Here is a 24,747-nt window from a genome sequence, read left to right as displayed (position 1 = left end):
CTTTCGAATTTATGCCGAGGAGCATGTTAGCCGCGTATATTTCCAGCAGATTCCCATGTAACGGTCCCGGCGTTCACATCCAGGTGGTACCTCAAACCCGGCCCCACTAAAATTTATCAGCCTGCCAGATCAGCATCCGCGAGCATCAGAACAAGGACTTCATCATCAAACGCATCTCATCCACAACAACGGGCACCAAATCAGGTCTGTAGTCCGTGATGCTGGAGCTACACGTATGGGGCCCAGTCTTTGGGGTCCCCTCTATTGACGCCGAATGCATCGCTGCCATCACATATCTCCACAACGCCGTCAGGGATGATATTGAATTCCGCATCGTTCCAAGCAACAACGTCTCCGTGAGTCCATCAGGTATGTTCCGATTATTTGTTTCCTGTGTCATCCCATACATGCACACGCCCCTCCACCATCCCCTTAGGCGTAGATGCCGATCAATTTTCGCGCACGCGCCGCCGCCCTGTGTCCTTGTCTTCACCGAAAATCACCAACCAGCCTTGCCTTGCATATATGAAACACACAGAGAGCTCGCCCCTGCTGACCTTGATGCCTCTCTTTTCCCCGCACGAAAAGGCCTGCTCCCCGCCTTGAACCACGATGGGGTCTGGACGAGCGGCTACCCCGCGATCGTGAGGTACCTCTACTCAAAGTCACTCGCCGACGACCTCGACGGCAGCCTGGACGCCGCCCACCGCGCCGACGTCGTCGCATTTAGCGCCTACCTCGGCGTCCACGCCTCGGCCCTGCTCGACCTCTCCCTCTACGTCTCGGCCGCCAACTGGTCCGCCGCAACGCGGCCCGCGTACTCGGCGCTGCTCCGGTTCCCGCTGACGTGGACCGTGCCGACGCTGATCCGCGCTGACGCCATCCAGCGCGTCGAGCACCTTGGGCTGGCGGAGCTCGACACCGACTTTGACCCCCACGGCGGCTTGCATCTCACGGCGGGTAGGGACGCCTTGCCGGAGGCGTTCCGCAAGCATCTTCCCGGAACGTCCAAGCACAAGAACACCGTCAAGGAGGAGATGACGCCCGAGCAGTCGGTCGCCATCCGGCTCTTTAGCTTAACCGAGAGTTGCTTGGGAACTTTGGAGGATCTTCTCTCAAAAGCGGACAGGTCGCCTCGTTTCTTCCCAAAGCACGGCACAAAGCGCGGCTTGACGTCGCTGGACTGCCTGGCTTTTGGCTACCTTGCTCTGATGCTGAAGGCTCCCGTGCCACGCGCGTTCCTAAAGGACTGGGTAGCAGAACATGCTCCCTGCCTCACGTTGTTTGTCGATGATGTGCTGGCCAACGCTACCCCAGCAACAGACAGCATCGTCTGGGCCGCTCCGCCTCGGCGTGGCTATCTTTCTGCCACGGGCAGGGTGCTCGACTCCGTTGTCAGACATATGCCGGTCTTTGGCGAGCACTACGCTGGCGAGGTGCGCCGCCGTTGCGAGGGCAAGATGGTCGGCATTGACCGCCGGAGCGCGTCGCTAACAGCAGCACTGCTCTTCGCCGGCGCTGGGTTTGGCTACGCAACTTACTGGTACCGCAGCCTTGAGCCGTTCGGCGCCCGGTCGCAGACTTGGCGTTCCCATAGACCCGGCAACTCGCGCCTTAGTCAGTTTGGCGAGCTTGGCTCCATGCTTGATAGCGTCCTCGGTCCTGTCAAGCCTGTTGCAAGTCCTATTGCCGGGGCGGCTGGAATCGATGGGCGCATTGTGGACCTAGATTCCGAGATTGATTGAGGTCTGCTGACGGTTTTGACTGGACACAAGCTTTATACCCCCTTGTATTTGTATAGCATTTGTATAATTGATCATGTACAATGATGGATAGAGAATTTACTTTTATTAAGTGTTCTCAATTCTATCGACACCATTCAATGCGCTAATAATCTTACAAATAGGTCTAGTGACCTGCATGACACTGTCCATCTACTGTGTATATCATTCCAGCTTTCGACTGTCTTCTTCTCAACCAAACCCGAAATTACAATTGCTTTATCTCCTTGCCAATAAGATCGGGTCGCTCAACATCTAGCTCGTCTCTCAACACCGCAAATGCCAGGTCGCTGACCAGCAGGCTCTGGCCCAGGCTCCAAACCAACGTGATGGCGTAAAAGAAGTTGGCATTGCCGCTTCCGGCGTATATCCATAAGTGGTAGAAAGCAGGGCCCAAAAACGACGAGTACAGCACAGTCGATGAAGCGACGAAGCTGTAGCGCATTAGAGGAAAAAGGTGGCGGTAGAGCGGGAGCATGCCGAGGAACAGGGCCGTGTCTGCAATGGAGGGATACGGCTTGAAGATGGCAAAGATGCCCACAAGCACTGATAGTGCTGCAAGAGGCTGCTTGCGCAATCTTATCGACAGGCCGCCGACGTAGGCGCCAAGGTGCAGCCAAAAGACGCCGAGGAAGAAGGCGCGAAAGGGGTCGAAGATTTCGATGAAGAAGTACCACCACAGGCCGACATTCGGAGTCAGGTCCGAGAGGGTTAGCTGGATGCCGTACGTGCGCGCGAAAAAGGTCCAGGAGTTGCCCGCAAGCGCAAAGGACATGCCAAAGAGCATCGCGAGGATGGCGGCCACCGTGCCGAGGCAAGTAGCAATAAAGGCTGGCGCGCCGGCGATGGCGCGCTTGGCGGTTTGACGATCGTATGCGAGTATAATGAGCGGCGGAAGAAGGAGGATCGGGTACATCGACAGGTATGAGGCAAAGGCCAAGGCCACCATCGCGTTCAAGGGCGAGCCGGAGAGCGCCTTGGCGATGGCATGGAGGACGGCGCATGTCGTGAACACGCTGGTCGTGCGGCCGAGGCAGGTCGCGATGGTAAGTGGGTTGAACAGGAAGCTGCCGTCGAGTTAGCATCTTGCCTCTCGGGGTGAGGTCGGGGCAAAGTATGTAGAGACGTACGCCGCAGCAATGAAGACGCCCGAGGTGGTCTTGGCTCGTCGCGGCGAGGTGTAGAGCTTCGTCTGGCCGGCCTCACCGGAATCCGCAATGGTGGCGAGCGCACTGGCGCTCAGCAGGTCGACGAGTATGTATAGTATGGCTGTGAAAATGGGCCACTCCTTGACGTCGGGGAGTAGCGAGAAGAGGGGGAGCAGCAGCGGCGGCTGGTGGAAGACGCCGCCATCGTAGGGATCGACATTGTGATTATATAGAAACAGACCCTCTTGCACTACCTCGCGGCGACGTGTGTTAGCTGTCTGAGAGAAGAGAAAAGAGACGAATTGAGAGTGTGCTCGCGCACTTCAACCAAGTCGCGACCGGGGGGGGGGTTATAATTCGGGAGAGGGAGACGCACGTCGTTTAAAGCTGGTGACGGGGGTCGAGATCTCGACGCGACCCGTCAAAAGGTCTGGCAGGTGGGGGAACGCGGTGAAGAGGACAAGTCGCAACAAAGCAGCGCCGACGAAGACGCCGGCCTTGTTACGGAGAGCCATGGTTGTTGTGATGGTCATGGCATGATCTCCGGGGACGTTCTGGGGCGGCGTGGGCGGCGTGGGCGGCGTGGGCGGCGTTGGAGTAAATCGAGGCGGCTTGTCGGAGAGCTTGCTCAGCCTGATGTCAAGGCCACTTGGCCCCTGCCTGTGAGAGGAGTTCCTGGCGCGCTAGCGGGGCGCGGTAGCTAACTGACAGAGGGCAGCCTGCCGCATGAAAGATGAATTGTAGACCTGATGGTAAAATATGTTACTAGAATCACGGAAATAGATAAGTCACTACAATATATAAAATATGGGCAATCATGTGCAGGACTCAAGAGCCTCTCTCTATATTAGTTACAAGCTGCCTATCCTGGTTGAAAGGTGGTGGGGCATCCCTCCGATAAAACTGTCAGAATAGAAGCCATTGGCAAACATAAAGCCAAGATTATTACTCTATGCAAAATTTCACAGTTATTTAATACCTATATTATTCTGTTCAAACTTTTCTGGATTTGTAAATGCTGTTGCACCCTCCAATTCTGCCTCAAGAGATCTAACTACCTTCTTCGCTTCCCCAGTTACAAACAGAATCCACGCTAGCCCTATCTTGGAAGCACCCTAAGGCGGTGTACGTCGGCACGAAATTTTCTGGCAAAAAAAAAGTTCAAGTCGAAGCAGCTGTCCAGCGCAGAAAAGCGACTCTCTGCGCCCCGCCAGTTGCAACGAAGGTTGTCCAAGATAACTATTCACAACCACCACTACCGCTCACAATGGCTCGTATCAAGAGAAGAGGCGACTCGGGCGCCGCCAAAAACTACGTTACCCGAAACCAGGCGATCCGCAAACTCCAAATCAGCCTCCCCGACTTCCGAAAGCTCTGCATCTGGAAGGGCATCTATCCCCGCGAGCCTCGCAGCAAGAAGAAGGTCTCCAAGTCGTCCACCGCTTCCACCACCTTTTACTACCACAAGGACATTCAATACCTCTTGCATGAGCCTCTCCTGCAAAAGTTCCGCGACACAAAGGCCCTCGAGAAGAAGATCTCGAAGGCCCTTGGCCGCGGCGACGTCAAGGATGCCGCCCGTCTCGACAGCAACGCTGCCCACCCCGAAAAGACTGGAAAGCCCAACTACACTCTCGACCATGTCATCCGCGAACGTTACCCGACCTTTGTTGATGCTTTGAGAGACCTGGACGACTGCCTGTCCATGCTCTTCCTCTTCGCCAACCTGCCGTCCACCTCCACCGTTCCGGCCAAGATGATTGCGCGATGCGAAAGACTTTGCCTCGAGTTCCAGCACTACCTTATTGTCTCCCGCAGTCTGACAAAGTCCTTCCTCTCGATCAAGGGCATCTACTATCAGGCTAATATTCAAGGCGAGGAGGTTCTGTGGCTCGTTCCTTACAAGTTCACTCAGCGCGTCGTTGGCGACGTCGATTTCCGCATCATGGGTACCTTTATCGAGTTCTACATGACCCTTCTCGGCTTCATCAACTTCAGGCTTTACACCTCAATTGGTCTCAAGTACCCTCCCAAGTTTGACCTGGTCAAGGATGAGAATGCTGCCGAACTTGGCGCTTTCACCCTTGAGGGCAAGACCCTAGTCGGCGGCGAGGAGCAGAAGCAACTGGAGGATATTGCTCACCGCCCTGATCCCAAGGTCCAAGCTGCTGTCAACAAGGTTGTCAAGACGTTGACCTCTGGCGACGCCAACGGCAATGAAACCGAACCCGCCGCTGAGGAGGGCGAAGAAGATAACTCTGGTTCTCTTGACAAGTTTGAGCCAGCCGCGCCGGGCGGCGATGTTTTGCTACAGCCCTCCGCCGGTGGCAGGGGCCACGGTGCTATTTTCTCTAACTTCACCTTTTATCTCTCCCGTGAGACCCCCCGCCAACCTCTTGAATTCATTCTCAAGGCTTTTGGGTGCAAGCGCGTTGGCTGGGATGCCACCCTCGGCGACGGTGCCTACACTACAAACGAGCTAGACCCTTCCATCACCCATCATATTGTCGACAGACCTGTTATCCAGGCCGCGACAACGGAGGGGGGCGATGGCGAAGACAACCAAACCTCTCAGAAGCTAGCACAAAACCAACGTGTTCCTGGTCGTATATACGTCCAGCCTCAGTGGGTCTGGGATAGTGTCAATGACGGCGAGCTAAAGGAGGCGCACATGTATGCCCCTGGTGCTTCTCTGCCTCCTCACTTGAGTCCGTTTGTCAAGAACGTCCAAGGCGCATATGACCCCACAGTCCCTCTTGAGGAGCAGGAACCTGAAAACGAAGCTCTCGAGGCCGATAGCGATGTCGAAGATGAGGATGTCGATGCGGACGAGACTGCTGAGGGCATGGATGTTGCCGATGAGGACGAAGATGAGGATGATGAGGATGAGGATGCAGATGAGGACGAAGAAGCGGATGAGGATGAGGATGAGGACGATGATGACGAGGACGACAGCGCACAGCGGCAACAGGAGCTGGAAGCCGAGATGACTGGCGCTTCTGTCAACTCCAAGAAGGTCAATGCCAAGGCCAAGGCCAAGGCAGACGCCCGCAAAGCCTACTCCAAGAAGTCGCGCGAAGAAGCTGAGGATCTTGAGCGTGCCAAGGGTATGCTGAGCAAGAAGAAGCGCAAGTTGTTTGAACAAATGCAGTATACGAATAACAAGAAGAGCGCTGCTGATGAGAAGCTTCGCGGAAAGAGAAGGAGACTGGAAAAAGAAAAGGCGAAGAAGGCATCGGCGTAATTTGGTTTGCTTTTTTTTTCTTGTGTTGTATAGCAAAACTCATAGATGAATTATTCTGAATGATACAATCTCGTCATAAAAGAATCAAGGCAATTAGAGTTAAATTCTTGTACGTGGCTGTAGTTCAACAATCTGCTAGCTGCAAGTGCAGCAAAGAGAGTTCAACTTTCCAAGCGTGGGTCTTGACAAACCTTGCTGCACTTTCACTTTTCAACCTCGCCTCACAATCCATCGCCAGCGCTTATCAACGGCGACTCTATCAAAAATGGACAATAATACAAGAAGCCTAGTTGACACCATATAATAAGCTTGCTCATATACACCAACCGCGGCCATAGCGCATGACAGACCAGCTGCGCCATGTCGCAACACGAGGCCGACTGGGATCTCGACACCGACGAGATAACTTCCGTCGGATCGGAAGAGCTCTACGAAAGCCGACCAAATCGCTGGAAAGGGCCCAAATCGACATGGCGTCACCTCACAGAGGAGGAGCGCCTGCTGTGGCGCTCCACGAAACAGCTGCAGGACGAGGACTTGAGCGTGCATCTTTACAACGCCTTTGTGCTGAAGCAGCGCGCGGCGAACCCTGAGATTGCCAAGGACCAAACCATACAAACGGTATGCTACTGCATTCTAAATTCCAATGGAAATACTAATGAATAAATACAGGATGATGGACAAGAGGCTATTTGGGCGCCGCCCCAGTCGTGGACAGCCTGGCCCATGAGGCAAAAACACATACCGCGCGCTGGTCTTTTCAAGGAGGAAGGGGACGAGGATGATGCGTTTACTTTTCGCCGCAAAGAAAAGGCCACGCCTAGCTCGGAGCTTAGAGCTGAAACTACAGCCACCATTCTAAGGATCGCCAAGGAGCGGTTTTCTCGCCGTAAGCCCCCGCAAACAATGAGGCCATCCATCGAAACCCTAGATTCACCAAGTCCGGATGATGATATCAAAGGACCCTCGTCTGATGAATCCGAGGCGGGAATCTCCTCGCAACCTGACGAGAACCAAGCTACGGATGCTTCCGGTATTGACGATGACCAATCCTCGCGACGAAGGAAGAGAGCCGATCAAACATTCGACCCAGTCGTCTCGGCGGATGATGATCTTTCGATGTCGCTACTGAAGGAATCCGTGGGGCATATTCTGTCGCAGGTGGACAAAACACTTACCATTCTACACCATACACGCGTCGCTGGCCTCAGCTACCAGTCCGACTCCTCCGAAACAGAGACGGAGCAGGAATCGGACACCACTCAAACTTCAACCCGCAAGCGCGGCCGCGGCCGCCCGCGACTGCCTCCCCAGCCAAGATCCGCGGAGTCATCCACTAGCCGTTCAACGACACGTCGCGGTCGGCCCAAGACAGTGCATATTCCCGAACCAGGCGAGACGCTGGAGCAGATGGCTCTGCGCGTCGCGCGTCGTGGCCACAGACGCCTGCCCACGACCGAGGCAGACCGTGAGGCGGCGTTTGAGGAGTGGTTGAGACAGGGCGACGAGCGCGTCGCACGCGAGCAACGCAGGCTGTCCAGCCATCCCGTGTCTGAGGAGTCCGAGTCCCAAGACGACGACGACAACGTGTCGACACGGACAAACCGGGGAAGCAAAATTCGCTGCTGGGGCCTGCGCGACTGGAGCGACCTCGTGGGCGCTGCCGCGCTCGCCGGGTTTCCGCCAGGAGTCGTCGAGCGCACGGCGCAGCGCTGCGCGAACCTCTTTGGCCAGGGCATGTCCCTTACACGGCTCGATGAGGCTCCTGCCGCCCGCGCGGCAGCGGCCGCCGCCGTCCACACCACGACGTACCAGCCAGAACGCATCCGCCTGTCCGCGACCCCCAACGGCAGTGAAGACGACGATGGCGACAACGACTGGGAGTCCGCGGCCGGCCTACAGCAGCGCCGCATCGTGTCCCGGCAGGCTTCGTTGGCGCGCTCCAGCCGGGAAGCAAGCGCCGCAGCCGCTGCCTCCTCACCGCGCAGCAGCCACTCTCCGTCGCAGCCCATGTCACGCTCGTCGTCGACGGGCGGCTTCCTTTGCCCAGTGGCGTCGTGCGATCGCGCCGTGAACGGCTTCTCGCGAAAGGCCAACCTGGAGCGGCACATGCAAGTCATTCACTCCGGCGACAGCGATGGCGGCCCCTCTCCGTCTCGATCGCGCTCCCGGTCGCGGTCCGTGTCGCGGTCTTCCGCGGGCATCCTCTTTTGCCCAGTAGCTCGGTGCGAGCGCGCCGCGAACGGCTTCACGCGACGGGCCAACCTGCAGCGGCACATGCAGCTCCTTCACCCCGGCATCGACGCGAGTGCCGCCCTTGCTGCTGCCGCTGCCGTATCCGCTGCCGTCTCCACCGTCGAGACCCCGGAGGATAGCGATGACGAGATCCTCGGCGCGGTCCATGTCGATGGGTTCCTGCGCACCGTCAACCCCGGCAAGGGCTGGCGCGGAGAGGACGCGGCCCCTCGGCAGAGGAGGAAGAGGCCAGCAACGCCTCCAGCGGGCCGCGCTACGAAGAAGCTGAGTCTCTCTTCCTCTGAGTATTCTGAATAATGACGTGAGTTAGAATGAGGCATGCACTGGGAACTTTCTTTTGGATAGCAAAGAGAGAAAGATTTCCCCAGTGTCGGAGAATGGTGGCTTTCCAAAGGCCACTTAGATGTACATGGAGCAAAAACTATAACAAGCAATATACCCCTTTGAGTTGTATTTTCTATTACATTAGATAACTTTGCACGCTGATCCGTTCATCTATGAAAGAAGCCCCTATAACGCCACGCATGCAAACAAAAACAGCCGCCTCTTTCAAACGACAAAAGTTCAGATTCAAAAAGAATGCATATCAAGAGATTGACGTGATGTGTGTATGTAAAAACGAAAGCGAACGGAGGGGGTATCTAGAGAGAAAGGGCGGAAAAAGAAGCTTCGACACCTGCGTCCTTTTTTTTCCCTTGGACATATCCAAGCATCCATCCCGTAAAGAAACCAACAAAAATACCACCTTCAAAATCAACAACAAGCAAACCTCGTGCTTTTTTGTCTCAATCCTTTTCGCCAGAAGAAGAGGCAACTAATCCGAGAAAAACTCCGTCGCCGCTCCGTTGTGAGAATGCAAAAAAAAGTCTCCAATTTCAAAGTGCCCAATGAATATGCGTATAATTTGTGTCGTTGTAGGGAGCCCCGCCAGATGATCACGACAGCAACTCCATCTGGCTCAATTAAGGGTGATTTATTTGAGCCGTGGGCTCTTTCTCTTGGAACCGGCCGAAGCCAACGCAGACGGTGGCAAGTTCTCGCGCCCCTCGACCGCGACGCCGGACCTCTTGATACCCGCCACGCGCGCCGTCCTGGTGCTGCGCTTGAGCAGGGGCATCGTCGCGTTCTCGGCGGTCGGCGGCATGGACGTGGCGATGCTCGTCGCGCGGCTACTGGGCTCAAACCCCAGCGTTGCCGGCGCCGTCACGTTCGCCGTCACGTTGGGGTTGACTTCGCGCAGGCTCGCGCCAAGCGCCTGGTTCTTGTCAGTAACGCAGGCTTCTTCGCCGGGGCTGGTGGCCGCGGCGGCAGACGTGTCAGACGACTCGCCACGCCGCGGCGAGGAGGAGGAGAAGGAGCTTGCCTTGGTAGAAGGGGGCTGCGGTTGCGTCAACGGTAGATCAGCAAAGACAATGGTCTGGTCCTGGTCCGTAGAGCGGTCCACCACAGCCGCGGCCAACGGCGATGCTGGCATGCTGCTCTCGTCCTCCTCGTCAACCATGCCCTCGGCGGTGTTATTTGTTCGTGGCAAGACAGTCGGGTATTGATAGACTGCCTTTTGTGGCGTGTTGCCCGTTGGCTGGTACTCTTGGAGGGTGGTGCCGGAGATGCCTTCGCGGAGGTTTGCCAAGGGCTGGCATAGTTGCGAATCGAGCTGCTCCAAAGCCTCGCGCATATCGTCCGTGTCCAGTTCCATCTCCTCGCCGACATTCTTGACTCGGTCAAAGGTCGACTTGAAGTGCGACGAGATGTTGCCAAAGGATTGCTCGACAGTGTTGGATAGAGCCTCGATCGATTGCTCTTGGCTCTCATGTTGTGTCGTGTTTGCTGTGCGGGCATGTGTGACAAAGTCGTCGAGCGCATGCATCTTGGACCCTAGATCCTCGACCTGCTCATCGACCACGCGCACCGTCTCGGCGTGCACCGACTTGGCAGTGCTCTGGATGGCGGTGCTCTGCTCGCTGGCAGTATTCCAGTCATCTTTGAGCTTCGTCTTGAGTTGTTCACGAGACTTCTTGACTTCTTCCAAGAGCTCGCCTTCCTTCTCGTCCCACAACTCCATGCCCTCGTTGTATTGGGTTGCGGCGCGTTCCAGAATGGTGCCGGATTCCGTTACCGACTTCTGGATCTGCGAGGCTTTGTCCGCGAATCTCGTTTCTTGCGTCTCAGCCTGCGTGTTGATCAACGTCGTAATTTGAGCAAGCAGCTTCTGACGATCCTCCGCGGCTTGCCGTCGCTCTTCGCTGATGACCTCTTGGATACGCAGCGAGGTGTTGGAGTTTTGGAGAACAGCGGCATTCGTTGCGCTCTGGAGCTGGCGTCGAAGGTTCTCCGACTCGCTGCGCTGGGCAGTGAGGTGCTTGACAAGGTCTTCAAAGATGGACTTGAAGTCCTTGCCTAGAGAAGAGTACGAGTTGTGCAGGTGCGCGTGCAGATTGCCCATCTCGGCGACGACATCGGCAGCAATCTTCTCAGCGGCGCCAGAGATGACCTGTAAGCTCTCACCCACGCGGTGTTTCACGCTGTCGCGAATGACATTGATTTCCTCCAGCACCTCATCCATCTCAACTTTGGATTTCTGTTTTTGCTCCAGCATCAGCCTTTTGGAATCGGTAAATGCGTTGAGTTGCTCGTCAAGGAACGTCTGGGTGGCTGATAGCTTTTGAAGTTCCTCTTGGACAAAGGTAGCCATCCGCGTCGAGATGCTGGAGATGTGCTGGCGTTGCTCATCCTGGAAGTCGGCGACGCGGCGCTCAACCATGGACGTGACGTCGGAAACCTGCATCTGTGAGGTTCCCCATGCGGCCCGGTTGACGGATTGCAGATCCGACTTTCGCTTATTCTTGGCATGCAGCCCACTGACGTCCTTGACTGTTCGCTGGAGCTTGTGGATGAGCTCGCCGCCAATCTTGGTCAGCTTCTGTTCCGTAGCCTCGTGGGCTTTGCGCAGTTCCGTCTCTTCGGCAAGCGATTTATGCGTCATCTTGATCACCATCTCGGCCTCTTCGAGTAGGCCTTTTGTGCTGTCGAGCTGCGATCGTGTACCCTCGTGATCCTTCTTCAGTCCCATAAACGTAGCATTCAAGGAATACAACTCGTGTGTTTTATTACGCAGATTCGTCTCGAGCGTTTCGATTTTGGCGCCTTGCTCCTCTGCCACGATTCTTCGCGACTCGCTTTCCGCCGTCATCTCCTCGTACACTTCAGGAGGGAGGTGAACGCCATTTCGTTGTCTTGTCGAGATTAATTCGCTCTTGAGCTTCTCGATCTCGGCTGTGAATTCTTTGAGGAGCGTCTTCTTGGGCATGGCGTTGAGTTGTGGTTTATTTCGGATGTTCTTTGCGCGGAAAGCATATTCGAGCGTCGATATCGTTTCTTCTAGATTGCTTTTCGAAGGCGAGATGGTCGCGATAATGCAGGTTTTTGTGCGGCCACCGAGAGAATCTTGAAGTAGGCGCGTGAGCTTCGATTCTCGGTAAGGGATATGTGCGCTGCGGTCGACGAGGGCGTTTATGACACGACCAAGAGTCAGGAGCGATTTGTTGATGAGGCCGGCCTCGGCAGCACGCTTGTTCTCGGCACCGGAGCGCTGGATGTTTTCACTGCCGGCAAGGTCGACAAGGTTGAGCTTGCCGGCGCTGATGAGGTCTTCGGTGCCGTTTTCGTTAACCTTCTTCACGTACGCGCTTATCGTGAAGACGGTGTGACTTCGCGAACTGAGGTCGTTGCATTTGGTGGCGGCGACCTGGCGCTTCAAGCTGCCATCCTGCAGCACCTTGATGCCCTCGCTCGAGTCTTTGATGTGTTTTTCCTCCATGCCCTGCACCATAGTGCCGGCGTGGCCTTTTCGGGACGCGTCGTCGTAGATTTTCAGCTTGGCCGTCTCCTCCACGGAGAGCAGGTCGCGCAGCTCTTCGTTGTACAGCTCGATGAACGACACCTTAACGCAGTGCTCCCTGTTGTCAAGCTCCAGCGTCCTAAACAGCTGCTGGAGCACGCGGGGGATGATGCCGGCCTCGTCCGACAGCATGCCCAGCGTCTCCGTCATGTCGCCGGACATGGTGTACGTCTTTCCCGTGCCGGTTTGGCCGTAGGCGAATATGGTGCAGTTGTAGCCGGAGAGCATCTCGTCGAGGATGGGCCGGACCGTGTCGTCAAAGACCATCTCCTGGTCGGCGGCGGAGGAGAAGACGCGGTCAAACGCGTACGTCTTGTTGGTGAGGGCGTTGAGGCCGAGGGAGAGGTCGACCTGATTGCCCTTGACGCCGTCGGCCCTGACGACGACGGCGCTGTTCTCCTTGACCTCGCGCGCGCTGCGACCGCGGCAGCGGACCACGACGTTAATGTTGGTCTCCTCACCGCCAACGGTGCTCATGCGCGAGCCCGTGTCGAGCTCGTAATCGCGTTCTTTGCGTTTAGCGCCGCCGGCCATGCTGGATATGAGAGAGTCGGCGGGTGACGCTGCGCCGGCGCGCGTCGCCGCAACACCGTGTCGCGCCGTCGACGTCCTCGTCATTGTGTGACGCACGCTGCTGCTGGTACGGCTCGAGAAGCCAGATCGCACGCTCGAGCTCATGGCTGACCGGCTGAGCTCCCGGTCGGAGCGCTGTCGTAGGTGAGCCAGCTTGGATGGGGTTCTCTGGTTTGGTCCCGGATTGCGGCGCGTCCGGGACGCCGATGCGGAGGGTTGGATGGTGGGCGGGTGGCTGGTGATCGCGAAGAGCTGTCTTTGTTGTTTTCGTCGAGTTGAGCTCTGCGATGGCGTTTCAGGATAGTATGACTATGCTCACGCTGTTGACGATAGATTGATATTAACCCCCCCGGCATGCAAGGAGCAAATAAGCGTAGGTCGATCGGCGTGTGCGCTGGCGGGGAGGGGCTTTGTGCAGTGAGTAGGTAGCCGGTCATGGGTGTTGTGCTCTCTCTCGGCTTTTGGTTGCACCAAATTCATTTCATTTGTTTCTCTGCAGCACAACAGCCAATATTGACTAGCGCGGAGCCACTGGTGGGCATCAACAAGGACTAGTCTCGTTTCCACAGCAACCACTTTCGACAGGTTCACCAGCGAATGCGTTCCAGAAATCCAGCTTTCATCATTTCAACAGTAAGATCCTTTGAATTGATTGAATGTGATGGCTCTTGGATTTTCGATTTTTTTGGTCACCTTCCTTGAGTCTTTCATTCGCTCTGCCAAGTGCCGGAGTTGATGTCTCTTTAACAGAGCGCGTGACGCGCCCACAAAAGCTTCACACCAACTGTCGTACCATAGTTACCCTAGACTGGTGCATTTTGATGATACTCAGTGCTGTGATCTGTGGCATCTCAATGGTACTTAGTTCTGTGACCAGTCGTGGCTAGCACTGATAAATTGTCGACTGTACATTACTTCTTGGGATTTCGGGCGCTTACCTTGGATACTGTATCGGTTTCTAGATGAGATGTATCTGTATGCTCAATTATGGTGACTCTGCTCTTACGAAAATTTCCTTGGATATAAACATGTACGTATCATCACGCCACATCGCAGGCTGGACACTCGGCTCATATATACGTGTAATCAATTGCCTATGTTGCTAAAACCAAAAACCAAAATACTCCAATATTCCAATGCAAATGCAACACTTGTATCAGGGCACCGAGCTGAATCTCCAACCCTGGAGCAGTTCAGACTCTAAAATGACATGAGATGCAATATCTACTTTTCAAATGTCTCTGTAACGACCTTGGCATTCGCAGCGTCGTCGTCCTGATTTTGCCCCCTTTCCTCGGCCTTGAGTGTCTGTAGGCCGGTCTTGTGCTCCGTGTGCTTCTTTGACAGAGTGGTTTGCTTGATGAAGAAGCTGGCAAGGAATCCCAGGAAACAGCTGCATGTGAAGACGGCGAACATGATCTGGATCGAGTTCCAGTAGGCCGTCCTGACCGTCTGGCGATCGTCCACGGGCAGCGCCTTGATGCGGTCGACGTTGGACGCCGCCTCGGTGCCCGCGAACAGGCGGGCGACGTCGGCGCCCAGCTCGGCCACCAAGTGGCCCTGCTGGGCCTGCATCCGGTTGGAGATGACGACGCCACCCACGGCGACCGACGTGGCCGTGCAGAGCTGGCGCACGAACTGGAGGCTGGACGTGGCCGCGCCAATGTCCGCGGGGGCGACGTTGGCTTGCAGAGCGATGAGGGGCGCCTGGAAGTTGGGGCCGATGCCCAGGCCGGCGATCATCTGGAAGACGATGATGCGCTCCCAGTGGGCGCGGTCCCCGAGGAAGGTGAAGAGGCCGAAGCCGAGCGTCGAGCAGGCCAGGCCGCCGGTGATGACGATCTTGTACTTGCCGGTCTTGTTGATGAAGAAGCCGATAAAGGCGGACATGAGCGACATGACGGAGACGAACGGCAGCAGATAGACGCCGGAGAGGAGCGAGTTGGCGCCGAGGACGGACTGGAAGTAGAGCGGCAGGTAGTAGCTTCCGGAAATGAAGGTGAAGGCGTGAAGCGACGAGGTGACGTAGGTGGCGATGCTCGTGGTGGTGTTGAACAGGCGCGTGGGGATGACGGGGAACTTGGCGACGCGCGACTCGTAGACGAGGAACATGGCGATGGTGAGGGCGCCAAAGACCAGGAGGCAGATGACGGTGGCGGAGTTCCAGGGATAATGGCTGCCGCCGAACTCGAGGCCCATGAGCAGCATGATGGTGCCGCCGATGATGAGCACGTTGCCGACCCAGTCGATGGCCGCGAGCCCCGCGCGGACCGGCGTGCGCGGGTTGTGCAGCTTGAGGAAGAACAGCAGGATGAAGAAGGCGAGCCCGCCGCAGGGCAGGTTAATCCAGAAGCACCAGCGCCAAGACACGCGCTGCGTAAAGGCGCCGCCGATGATGGGCCCGATCGCCGAGGCCACCGCCCAGATCATGCCGAGGAAGCCAAAGTAGACGCCGCGGCGGCGGGCGGAGAAGAGGTCGGCCACGCAAATGTTGGGCAGCACGATGGTGCCGCCGCCGCCGATGCCCTGGAGGGCGCGGGCGGCGATGAGCATGCCCATGCTGGAGGCGACCGCGCACAGCAGCGAGCCGACCCAGAAGACGACGACGGCGGTCATGAGGATGGGCTTGCGGCCAAAGATGTCGGAAAGCTTGCCCCAGGTGGGCACGAGCGCGGCGCTGCCGAGCATGTAGGCGCTGCCGATCCAGACGTAGCCCGAGTTGGACTGGAAGTGGGCGGAGATGGTGGGCACGGCGGTGGTGACGATGGTCATGTCGAGGGCGGCGAGGAAGAGCGCGAGGCAGAGGGCGACCATGACGAGGGTGGTCTCGAGCCGGGTGCGCTGGGCCTCGGGCGGCGGCGGCGACGTGTTGTCGTTGTCGTCCTCCGGGCGGGCGGCGGCCTCGGTCTCTTCGGGAGTCTTTTCATCGGCGGTGCCGTTGTAGGGGGTGCTGGATGGCGAGGACGAGGGGGAGGGGGAGGGGGAGGATTTGTTGGCGGACGGCTCAGCAAGGTGTCGCTTCGTCTTGCCGGCGGCGTCGGTGTCTCGGGGTGAGGCGAGTGTGGTGGGCGTGTGCACCGGCGAAGCGCCGTATCCATGTTCGTCGTCGTCGCCGCGGATGGTGGCGCCGTCCACGCTGACCCGGAGATGAGATTTGGGCGGCATGTTTGCGACGGCGGCGGGAGCGGCCGAAATAACTCTGGTGGAAATCGAAAGGAAAAAGAGCCGGAAATAGTAAATCAATGACGCAAACAAGGCTTTGTGCTAGAGAGTCCTGTCTCAGCGTGTGTGTTGTGGGTGGTGGTTGCTTTTTACAGCAGCAAACGGGGGTGTGTGCCTTCGCTGTACAACAAACGAGAAGCGGACCAAGTTCACGTAGGGGAGAGAAGAAGGCTGCCAAAGTGTCCTCGCGCGCAACGGGAAAGAGGAGGACAATAGCAAATCATATACTATACGCTGGAGAAGAAATTGAAAAGAAGACAGAAGAAAAGACAAGAGTCAAGTGACTAGGTAGCATTGCCAAACGAGGTTGCGCCCTTGCTGGCTCCTGGGTAGCGTAGTGACTGACTTAAGTGCAGCACTGAGTGGATGCTCCGTGGAGCCTTTTTTTTTTTTTTTTTTTTTAACACTTGGCAGCAAGCAAGGACTCGGCCGCTAATAAAGTTGCTCTTTTCGCAGCTCAACTTCACGGGGGGTGGGATGTCCGACCGCCGGCGAGGAGGATTGTGGCTCCGTTTGGCGCTGCTTTGGCGTTGACTCTGAGACAAGGCCGTAAAGTTCTGGACTGTATAATATCAATGGTTATATCGACTGGCGTCGACAACGTGACTCTGCATCTACGCACGAAGCTCTCTCTGCTGATGAAAATGGAAGGGGGGATGAGCTGGCTGAAACGGACACTTCTAATTGATTGCCGTTGTCGAGTCTCAACCTTATTTCTCCTCGTCTCTCCCACCCTCAGATGACAGTCCCAGACTCCCAGGGGCAATTCCCAGCCGTAGAAACCCTGGCAGTTATTAGTGACAGCGGATGCTTGTGGGCCATCCATCGTCACGCAACGAACTCGCCCTGTGCCGTCACTCACTGTGGCTTCCCCCGGCCGTGTCCGTCACCATCATCTCTCTCTGCCCAGACCAAACTCCATGAAAAGCCTTCATCAACAGCCGAGACATCTCGGCCGGCCGGCCTCCTACCCGACCTGAAATCCCCAAACCCCCTCACTTCCCCTTTCCCTTTTTCTGTCTCTACGCGGCCTAGTCACTCCCCAGCGCCGACCACGGCCGGATCCAGTACCCACGTTCCCGTCGGATTTAAAGCCGGGCGCGAGGCGATGAGGCGCTGCTTTTTACCAGCTAATGCACAATGCAGCCTGCCCAATGTGGCAGTTCTGTCAACGCCACCGCGCCCTTTGTCACTTTTAACTTTAAATACTGGTCATGCCATACAACTCGCTTACACACAGCCAACCTTCTCATCGGATTTAGCGCTGGGCGCGAGGCGACGAGGCCCTACTCTTTACCTATTAGTTAGTTAATACATAATGCAGCCTACCTAATGTGGTAATTCTGGCACTGCTATCACCTCTTGTCACTTTTAACTTAAAATGCTAGTCATCCTATGCAACTCGCTTGCACACAGCCTTGGGCTTTGCAACTCGCTTGCACACAGCCTTGGCTTTGCAACTCGCTTGTACACAGCCTTGGCTTTGCCTTGCATACTTGCAAACATCATATACCCTGCTGGCATTTCATAGGGTGGATCAGCGATGCGACATAACTGAATCGTCGCCTCATATTGGTACGTATAGGTACTCGTGTATATCCGTATATCCGTACATCCCACGGGAATGCACCTTGCTGAGACTGTCTCCATCGAACGCAAGTCAGTTTGCTGAAACCAACAAATCCCAGCAAAGACGAAGAAAAAAGGCACAGGCGAATATATACCAATCTTCTATGCAGAGCGATACTGGAAGTTAAATGAACAAAAACCTGAACGCCAAGCACCGAGAACAAAACCCCGTTGATCCAAACAGCAACAATGGAGAATGCCGCTCAGGTCTATCCCCTTCCCTCACTCTTAGTCATCAAAAAATCGTCACAGTGTTAATATACCCATTCTTCAGCACCTCAAACACTAGCCCCGGGAACCCGTAAAGCGTCGTTGTCGAGTCGCTGTTCGTCTCCGCCCGCCGTGCACCGCTCTCCTCCCACCCACCCAGAAACTCGCAGCTACTGCCCGGGCTGTTGCCCCAGCCCCGATTAAGGACCATGCCGCGCTGTCTTGCCTGCTGCGTCGCGCCGCCGCCGCCGCCGCCGCTACCTATGAGACCGGCCTCCTCCCACGTCCGGCCCATCAGCGCCTCGATGTGCGCAAACTCCATCTCCGACGTCACCGCCTCCTCCTCCCGCCCGGGGTACATAATCTCCCACCGGCAACGTCTGTGGCGGTTGAACTCGTACGACCCGGGAATGTTCCCGTGGAGCACTACCTTGGTCACCACCAGCCGATCGGGGTGGTGCATCTTGACCGCGTTCTCATCTAGGGTCCCGTTTCGCGACTGCCCGGGCGGGGCCTTGGACGGAGCCGTCGGCCTGGAGAGCAGCACGTCGAAGCCCATGTAAAAGTAGTTGTAAAAGCATTCCCCTGAGGGATTTGCTGCGCTTTCCTCATCAATGGCTTCTTCATTGTCGGAATCATCTGAGCCGGTATGCATGGACGATTGATCCGTGTCGGTCATGGTCTCGTCTGCACGTCCTAGATTCGTGCTCTCGCTCCTGCCCCTCGAAGCACCAGCTACTCGTCCTTGGTGGACGTCCATTTTCTCATCATTCTTACGATATATGGCATTTGGAGGCCCCAGCTCCATGACTAGCTCTTGAGGAGTGGTCTGACCTAACTGGATGCAGAAGCTGTTGTTGGTCCACTTGCGAAAAAGTTGGAGTTTTCCTCCTCCGTAGATTCTAACCAAGGAGACCTCGTCGGGGTAGACGTCTTTGGTCCGTGGAAAAACGGTTGATGATTTGATACTAGGTAGGACTTCCGTCCATAGCGTGGGTCTCGCGTCGGCCCACGACTCCCCACTGAACACGGCCATGGACGTCGCGACCTGGCTTGATGAGGCCGATAGCAGCGATACGACGTCCTTGTCTGGAGAGTATGCCGAAGCCGTCATCGGAAAGTTGAAAGCCACTCCAGGATACGACAGCACGTAGATGCCCATGCACTGAGCGTTGTTTGACGAAGGAATGAACTCGCCGGCGTATGTTGGCCCGAGTAGGCGCTGGTAAATGTGTCGAAATGTCGGGCCGGAGGATGACTCGCCGGGGATGGGCGAGCCTGGGTCCGCGGTACTGTTCGGTAGTCGCACCAGGTCGCGGTCCTTGAACGTGATATGGTTCTTGGTAAAGTCGGTGACTTCGACGAGTCGTAGCCGCTGCTCGGGGCCGTCGAAACGCAGCCGCATGCCGTTTTGCGGAAGCAGGATGCAGACTGGCTCCTCAACGGGCCGTTCTGGCGAGTGCACGACGTGGATCTTGGGGAAGCGTTGCGGCTCGGCCTTGAGGCGCGTCAGGACATCGTGGAGGGAGGCGCCGAGAACTGGCTCGCAAGTCAGCCAACATGACGTGAAAATGGTAGAAGCTCAGTGTGCCAACCTAGAAAGCCCAGTGCCCGGCCGGGATGGAGTTGTGCGCTGAAAAGCGACATGCTGATCGAGGTCGCCTTGCCGCGCAAGCGGCTGTTTGGCGGGGTTGCTGTAGGGGAAGCTAGCTGGCTGGGCAGGGCAGCTTATCGAAGCCTCAGACGCGGGGTAGGGTGGTGCATCAACACGTCTGTTCGGCTGTTGGTGTTTGGTAAAGAATCGGGGTTGATGATGCGAAAGAGGAGAATCAAGTTGGATTCATAGCATGTGAAGGTGGAATGGGCTCTCGAGTGGATATGTCACGAGCTGCTGGAACCAGGCGACGCTATTCCCCTCCGTTCCAGGTGCTTGTGGCTTGTGCTTGTGAGAGTCACCGCATGACATCCGCTGTGGCGGCCACTGGCAGGATGCGCACATTGCCGGCTGTGATTGGCTGAGCGGCGTTGTGGTGGGGCGGTCTGAAGTGGAAGACGCTAACCGGAAAAGATCAGCCGGGTTCCCTCGCCTTCACCCGTTGTCCAAGTATGTTCAGCCTCAACCCAACCAACCATCACCCAACCATCAACCAACTATCAACCAACCATCACGACTCAATGGAGAAAGCCAAAGGAAAAAAATACATCCCACTCTCTTCAACTGCGGAGCCGTTGAACCCACCAGCTTTGTGCCCACATCAGTGCGTTGTCCGCAGTTACCTGGATGCGAGTCCCGCAAAGTCCGCCCCAACTCTACTAAAGACGGCAAGGACCCAACGCCAGCCCTAGCATCTCGTCCAGATCTGGGCAGCCACGGACTTTTTGCCCGTAATCAAGGTATAGAGGCGGGAGCCGTGGCAAAACCTTAACTGGAGCAAAAAAACAAAGGTGGCTCCAGCTTACCGTCGTGTTTCTCGGCTTTGATCTTGTCGACGTCGGAGCCCCAATACTAATCCTTGACAAGTTCTCGGTTCCGAAAGGCTTTTGGCCGCAACCAAAAACGAAGTCGAGTTCTCAGGTTCGCTTCATGGGTTGGTCAACATCTTCAATTGAACATGGTTATTCGAGCGACGGCGGCTGCAGCCTCATCGTGAGAAGCGCTTCGTCGCAACAATAACTAGAGCACACTGCCGCCGCAAATGGCCGGCTTTCGAAAAGAAGAAACTTGCATTTTATATAGAGGCCCTCCTTCGGCTGCTGCGTGCTTTATCCAATTCCGGCTCCGTTCCGATCCCAGCTTCCACATGCTGGACTGACTTCCGGATCGTCACCCCATCCCATCAAAGCAAGACATTGGCGCTCTCGCACAGAGCTTGATTAGACGACAAGCCGCCCTATCACACCTTCGATTACCAATTTCCGCGATGATGCCAGCCCCAACTCCGCATCAACATATTCGGTAAAAGCTTCCGCTGTACCAAGGTGGTTATATCAGTCTCCTTCACCGAAGCCAGCTCCGCTGGCCGCGTATGTGAACAGTGCATAATGCCATGCTTTTATAGCCGTCTTCACATGCTTTTATTTGTAAAAATTACCATATCACGTCACTTTTGCTTTTCTGTATAAGACGAATGATCTGCGCTGAATGCGGCTCTGCTGTCTAAATCAACGACACCCAATCAGTTCCTTGCCCATCATGGCAAAAGCTGGCCCCTCCAAAGAGAAGAATCCTTTCAAATCTGGCAGTGAAAGCGAGCAGTCTGACTCTCAAAGCGAGCACAGTCAAACTCCAAGCGACAATGAGTCTCCTGCTGCGGCCACAACCTCCAAGAAGGAATCAAAGGAGGAGACCAAAGGCGATGACGGGAAGAAGAACAAAGGCCACTTCAAAAAATATTGGAAATACTACGTCGTCGGAGTCGTTCTAGGACTTGCCATCCTTCTACCCCTCTTGTTGGTCAAACTCGCCAAGCGGAAATAATAGCCACTCGACTGACGGATTGCCCCATGCGCAGCTTCAAGGTCTTCATACCACTCATCATCGCCCGCTTCATCAACTCCCGCAACATCCTAGTCCAACATGCCTCCGTCTACATCCGAAGCTCCAGCGAGATCGATTTCGCCGCCAACGCGTCCGTCGCGTCGCCAATGGCCGCCAGGGTGGGCGACCTCGAGTTCACCCTGCACGACATGGCCGTGGAGCAGCCACCCACGGTGCTCACCGCTGACATCAAGGGTTTCGACATCCAAAAGGCGACCAAGATCGACATCCCCCAGGGAACGCTGCACGTCAACGACTCGGACGCGCTCATCGCCTGGGCGGACCGCTTCATCGACAGCGACAGCATCCCATTTGACGTGCGAGTCTCCGGCCTCGACGTCTTCCTCGGCCTGCTGCGCTACACCTTCAACCTCGCGCGGCCCATCACCATCAACGGCCTGCGCGGCCTCGCCGATATCACCCTCAACGACGTCGCCCTCGTGCTGCCGCCCGTCGACGACAAGAACGTGCGCGCCAACATCAGTTTCTCCAACCCGAGCTCGCTGAGCGTCAAGGTCGGCAACGTGACCGTCGACCTCGCCGTGAACGACCTCCACATCGGCCAGGCGCTGGCGTACGACGTCAGCCTGGTGCCGGGCACGACCAACGTGCACATCGACGGGCTGGTGGACATTCCGCTGATCCTGAACAACCTGGGCGCCATCATCCGCGGGCAGGCGGCGCAGCTGCAGGCGGGCTACGTTTCGCTAAAGCTGCAGGTGACGGGCTTCAACATGCACGGGGAGCAGATTGACTTCTTGGGGGCGCTGCTCCGCAAGAGAGTGCTGGTTGCCAAGGTACCGCTGGTGGCGCTGATCAACGGCGCCGGGACGAGCATCATCAAGAGCGGCCTGGTGGGCATGGGGATGGCGAACGGGACAACGATGGGCGGGACGACGCTGCTGGATGCCATTGGGGACGTGTTTTCTAACAAGACGCTGTTGGATCGGATACAAGGGCACTGGGCCCGAAAACGAGCCCGTGACCAATACAGATATACGCGCACTTAGTGATGAGGAGTCACATTTGAAAGAAGTATTGAAAATGAATTTGCATTACTAGACTCTAGCTACTTAATTCCAAAGAGTATCATAGCTCTTTTTACATGTTTTATCTTCTGCATCTTCACTACTAAAACTCATCGAAATTCTGTAGTCCGAACTTCTGACAACATTTGCGACATTTGCCCTCTCTTGTTTCGCCGGTTTAGAAAAGCTTTGAGTTTTAGAAACTCTATGGCAAAGAGGGGCCTTGCTCTCGAGGTTTCCTCCAAGAGCTCTACCATGGCAGGTGTAGTGGGCTTCCCCGCAAGCTGAGAATTGCAACGTGAGATCAAAAACGCGACGTAGTTCGGCGCCGCCTTGCGCGTCGATGTCGAACACGCTCGGAACTGATAGGAGCAGAGAGGTGGCATCTGCCTCTGCTTCGACCGACTTGTTGAATTTGCTCAAAGTGAGGGCGTGAAGAGCCGGAATCTGGTATCTATCGGCCAAGGCAACCATTCTTGCATGAAATCGAATGTCGGGGCTTTCTTTTCCCGTCGCGGGGGAGTCTTTGACTGGAGCTTCGTACGAGCCTGTGTACATGAGATCATTTGGGACACGCATGAAATGTAGCTGCCCTTGATCTCGTACACGCCATCGGCCTGTTCCTGAAAGTTGTTAATAGTCTGAGCGCGGCCGCATCGAGGGCGTTGCGAACCTTGAATGGACCTGCGAGAGCGGCTCGAAAGACAGGCGAGTGTGAACAGAGAACGATCCTGTGGACGCCAAACATCTCGAGCTCACAAAGGAGGTAAAGGTCAACGAGCCACCACATCAGCAAGATTTCTGTATTGTCAGTAGCTGGCGATATTTTTTTGCTTCAGGCTCGGCTTACTGGCGAAGATTTAATGCAAACTCTGGCGCCAGAGCCATTTTGACACGCTCAGGATCGCGTCGCGAGGCATGAAGGAGGAAGGAGACAGAAAGAAGGGATACGGAGCAGAAAAGCCGAAAGTTAAAGATTAGATGGAAAGCCCCCCCCCCAGGTCGGCGTGAGAAGCACGCGACGTTTGCACTTCATTCACTTCACCTCATTCACTTGAGTCAGGATTCACTTGGCTGGAGGAGGGAGCCTGAAAAACATGGAAGATTTTGCAAAATACCAAAAAATACCATAAAATACCATAAAATACCATAAAATTGAAATTCAAGCGCTAGGCACGACGTTGAAAAGCGTCCTTGGTGGACATAGTTAATTCGCAGTAACAACGAGGTGCCTGCCCTCGAATCAAATACGAAACTCTCGACACTACCTATGCAGACCTGATACAGACAAAATATTCAACTATTGCCAGTCTTTTTGCATTCGTAACATTTCCAACCCGTAACAGTGACCGCGGTAGGGCCACACTGACACCACCGCAAGGGATCCAGCCCTTCTTCCCAAAGCATCTCGAAAAGCCATGGAAAGAATTGAGGGCTCTTGAGCGCGACCGCCTCCAGCCCCGCCTTGGCATCGGGGGTAAAGGATATTGCTCCGATACGCGCCTTTACGGTTCCGCGCCAAAGCCTGCCGCAGCATCTTTGGCGGCTCTCCTTCCAGCGCGTACACCGCTGGCAGCGCCATGAAGACGCTCGCCACGTCGCTCCTCGACTTGGCGACTTTGTCCAACTTATTAAGTGCCAGGGTCTGCAGATCCTTGATTGCGTACTTGTCTGCAAACATGAAGACGTCTGCGTGGAACAGCAGAGACTTGGTGTCCCCCTCGGCGCCGTCCTATTGCTTAGGAGGCTCGTGGCTCGCAGTGTAGAGATAGTCAACTGCGGGCGGCCACGTTCTCGAAGGAAAAGTCCTTGACTTTGTAGAAGCCGTCTCGGTTTTCCTGCGGCACGGAGTCAGCGGCTTTTTCGTCTTCGCTTTTTCTCTTGCTTTGTGGTGGCCGGGGGTACCTTGAAGGGGCCGGCACAGGCGCGGCTCAGGATCGAGGATTGGATCGCGACGACGAGCTTGTGGACCTTGATTGCCTGACCTTGACACCGAATCTCGTAATCCACATGCTGGCCGCTCTTTCGGGCGCTTTTGAGGGAGTTAGAATAAGGGGGGAAAGATGCCGAGAGGGGTCAGTTGATACGTACTTGGCAAGCAGCTCACCAAACTTGGCGGGTAGAGACATTGCAGTTGCTCGGTTTGATGTTTTCTAGGGAGTAGGTTGTGAGTTGTGAATTGCAAGGCTGGGAATACTGAGGGAGAGAATTTTGTTGTTT

At 56.0% G+C, this 24,747-nt stretch overlaps 9 protein-coding genes across 9 annotated transcripts; 4 read left to right on the top strand and 5 right to left on the bottom strand.

The window, feature by feature from the left end:
* Positions 1-218: 218 nt before the first annotated feature.
* On the top strand, positions 219-1,745 carry ISF_03202 (mitochondrial import receptor subunit; the record flags this gene model as incomplete). The annotated part of the gene is made up of 2 exons (XM_018846808.1): positions 219-369; positions 589-1,745. 2 exons carry the CDS (start codon positions 219-221, stop codon positions 1,743-1,745), a joined length of 1,308 nt encoding a protein of 435 aa, XP_018705697.1.
* Positions 1,746-1,989: 244 nt separating this feature from the next.
* ISF_03201 (GPI transamidase subunit PIG-U) lies at positions 1,990-3,444 on the bottom strand (the record flags this gene model as incomplete). Its single annotated transcript, XM_018846807.1, has 3 exons — positions 1,990-2,848; positions 2,912-3,179; positions 3,306-3,444. 3 exons carry the CDS (start codon positions 3,442-3,444, stop codon positions 1,990-1,992), a joined length of 1,266 nt encoding a protein of 421 aa, XP_018705696.1.
* A 752-nt stretch (positions 3,445-4,196) lies between these two features.
* ISF_03200 (pescadillo) lies at positions 4,197-6,173 on the top strand (the record flags this gene model as incomplete). Its single annotated transcript, XM_018846806.1, has 1 exon — positions 4,197-6,173. One exon carries the CDS (start codon positions 4,197-4,199, stop codon positions 6,171-6,173), a length of 1,977 nt encoding a protein of 658 aa, XP_018705695.1.
* A 360-nt stretch (positions 6,174-6,533) lies between these two features.
* ISF_03199 (RNA polymerase I specific transcription initiation factor) lies at positions 6,534-8,726 on the top strand (the record flags this gene model as incomplete). Its single annotated transcript, XM_018846805.1, has 2 exons — positions 6,534-6,794; positions 6,846-8,726. The coding sequence occupies 2 exons, from the start codon at positions 6,534-6,536 to the stop codon at positions 8,724-8,726; spliced, it is 2,142 nt and encodes a 713-aa protein (XP_018705694.1).
* A 676-nt stretch (positions 8,727-9,402) lies between these two features.
* Positions 9,403-13,005, bottom strand: ISF_03198 (kinesin heavy chain; the record flags this gene model as incomplete). Its single annotated transcript, XM_018846804.1, has 1 exon — positions 9,403-13,005. The coding sequence occupies one exon, from the start codon at positions 13,003-13,005 to the stop codon at positions 9,403-9,405; it is 3,603 nt and encodes a 1,200-aa protein (XP_018705693.1).
* A 1,119-nt stretch (positions 13,006-14,124) lies between these two features.
* ISF_03197 (multidrug resistance protein fnx1) lies at positions 14,125-16,065 on the bottom strand (the record flags this gene model as incomplete). The annotated part of the gene is made up of 1 exon (XM_018846803.1): positions 14,125-16,065. The coding sequence occupies one exon, from the start codon at positions 16,063-16,065 to the stop codon at positions 14,125-14,127; it is 1,941 nt and encodes a 646-aa protein (XP_018705692.1).
* A 1,921-nt stretch (positions 16,066-17,986) lies between these two features.
* ISF_03196 (UPF0183 domain-containing protein) lies at positions 17,987-19,608 on the bottom strand (the record flags this gene model as incomplete). Its single annotated transcript, XM_018846802.1, has 2 exons — positions 17,987-19,500; positions 19,557-19,608. 2 exons carry the CDS (start codon positions 19,606-19,608, stop codon positions 17,987-17,989), a joined length of 1,566 nt encoding a protein of 521 aa, XP_018705691.1.
* Positions 19,609-21,154: 1,546 nt separating this feature from the next.
* On the top strand, positions 21,155-22,509 carry ISF_03195 (hypothetical protein; the record flags this gene model as incomplete). The annotated part of the gene is made up of 2 exons (XM_018846801.1): positions 21,155-21,411; positions 21,474-22,509. The coding sequence occupies 2 exons, from the start codon at positions 21,155-21,157 to the stop codon at positions 22,507-22,509; spliced, it is 1,293 nt and encodes a 430-aa protein (XP_018705690.1).
* A 437-nt stretch (positions 22,510-22,946) lies between these two features.
* Positions 22,947-24,656, bottom strand: ISF_03194 (BTB/POZ fold domain containing protein; the record flags this gene model as incomplete). Its single annotated transcript, XM_018846800.1, has 6 exons — positions 22,947-23,150; positions 23,201-23,328; positions 23,878-24,259; positions 24,318-24,365; positions 24,433-24,559; positions 24,619-24,656. The coding sequence occupies 6 exons, from the start codon at positions 24,654-24,656 to the stop codon at positions 22,947-22,949; spliced, it is 927 nt and encodes a 308-aa protein (XP_018705689.1).
* Positions 24,657-24,747: the final 91 nt, after the last annotated feature.

The sequence above is a fragment of the Cordyceps fumosorosea genome, assembly GCF_001636725.1.
Source record: "Cordyceps fumosorosea ARSEF 2679 chromosome Unknown scaffold_6, whole genome shotgun sequence".
In the NCBI taxonomy this organism is placed as follows: domain Eukaryota; kingdom Fungi; phylum Ascomycota; class Sordariomycetes; order Hypocreales; family Cordycipitaceae; genus Cordyceps; species Cordyceps fumosorosea.
Note: the sequence above shows the minus strand (reverse complement) of the source record. Positions and strands in the feature narration are given on the sequence as shown.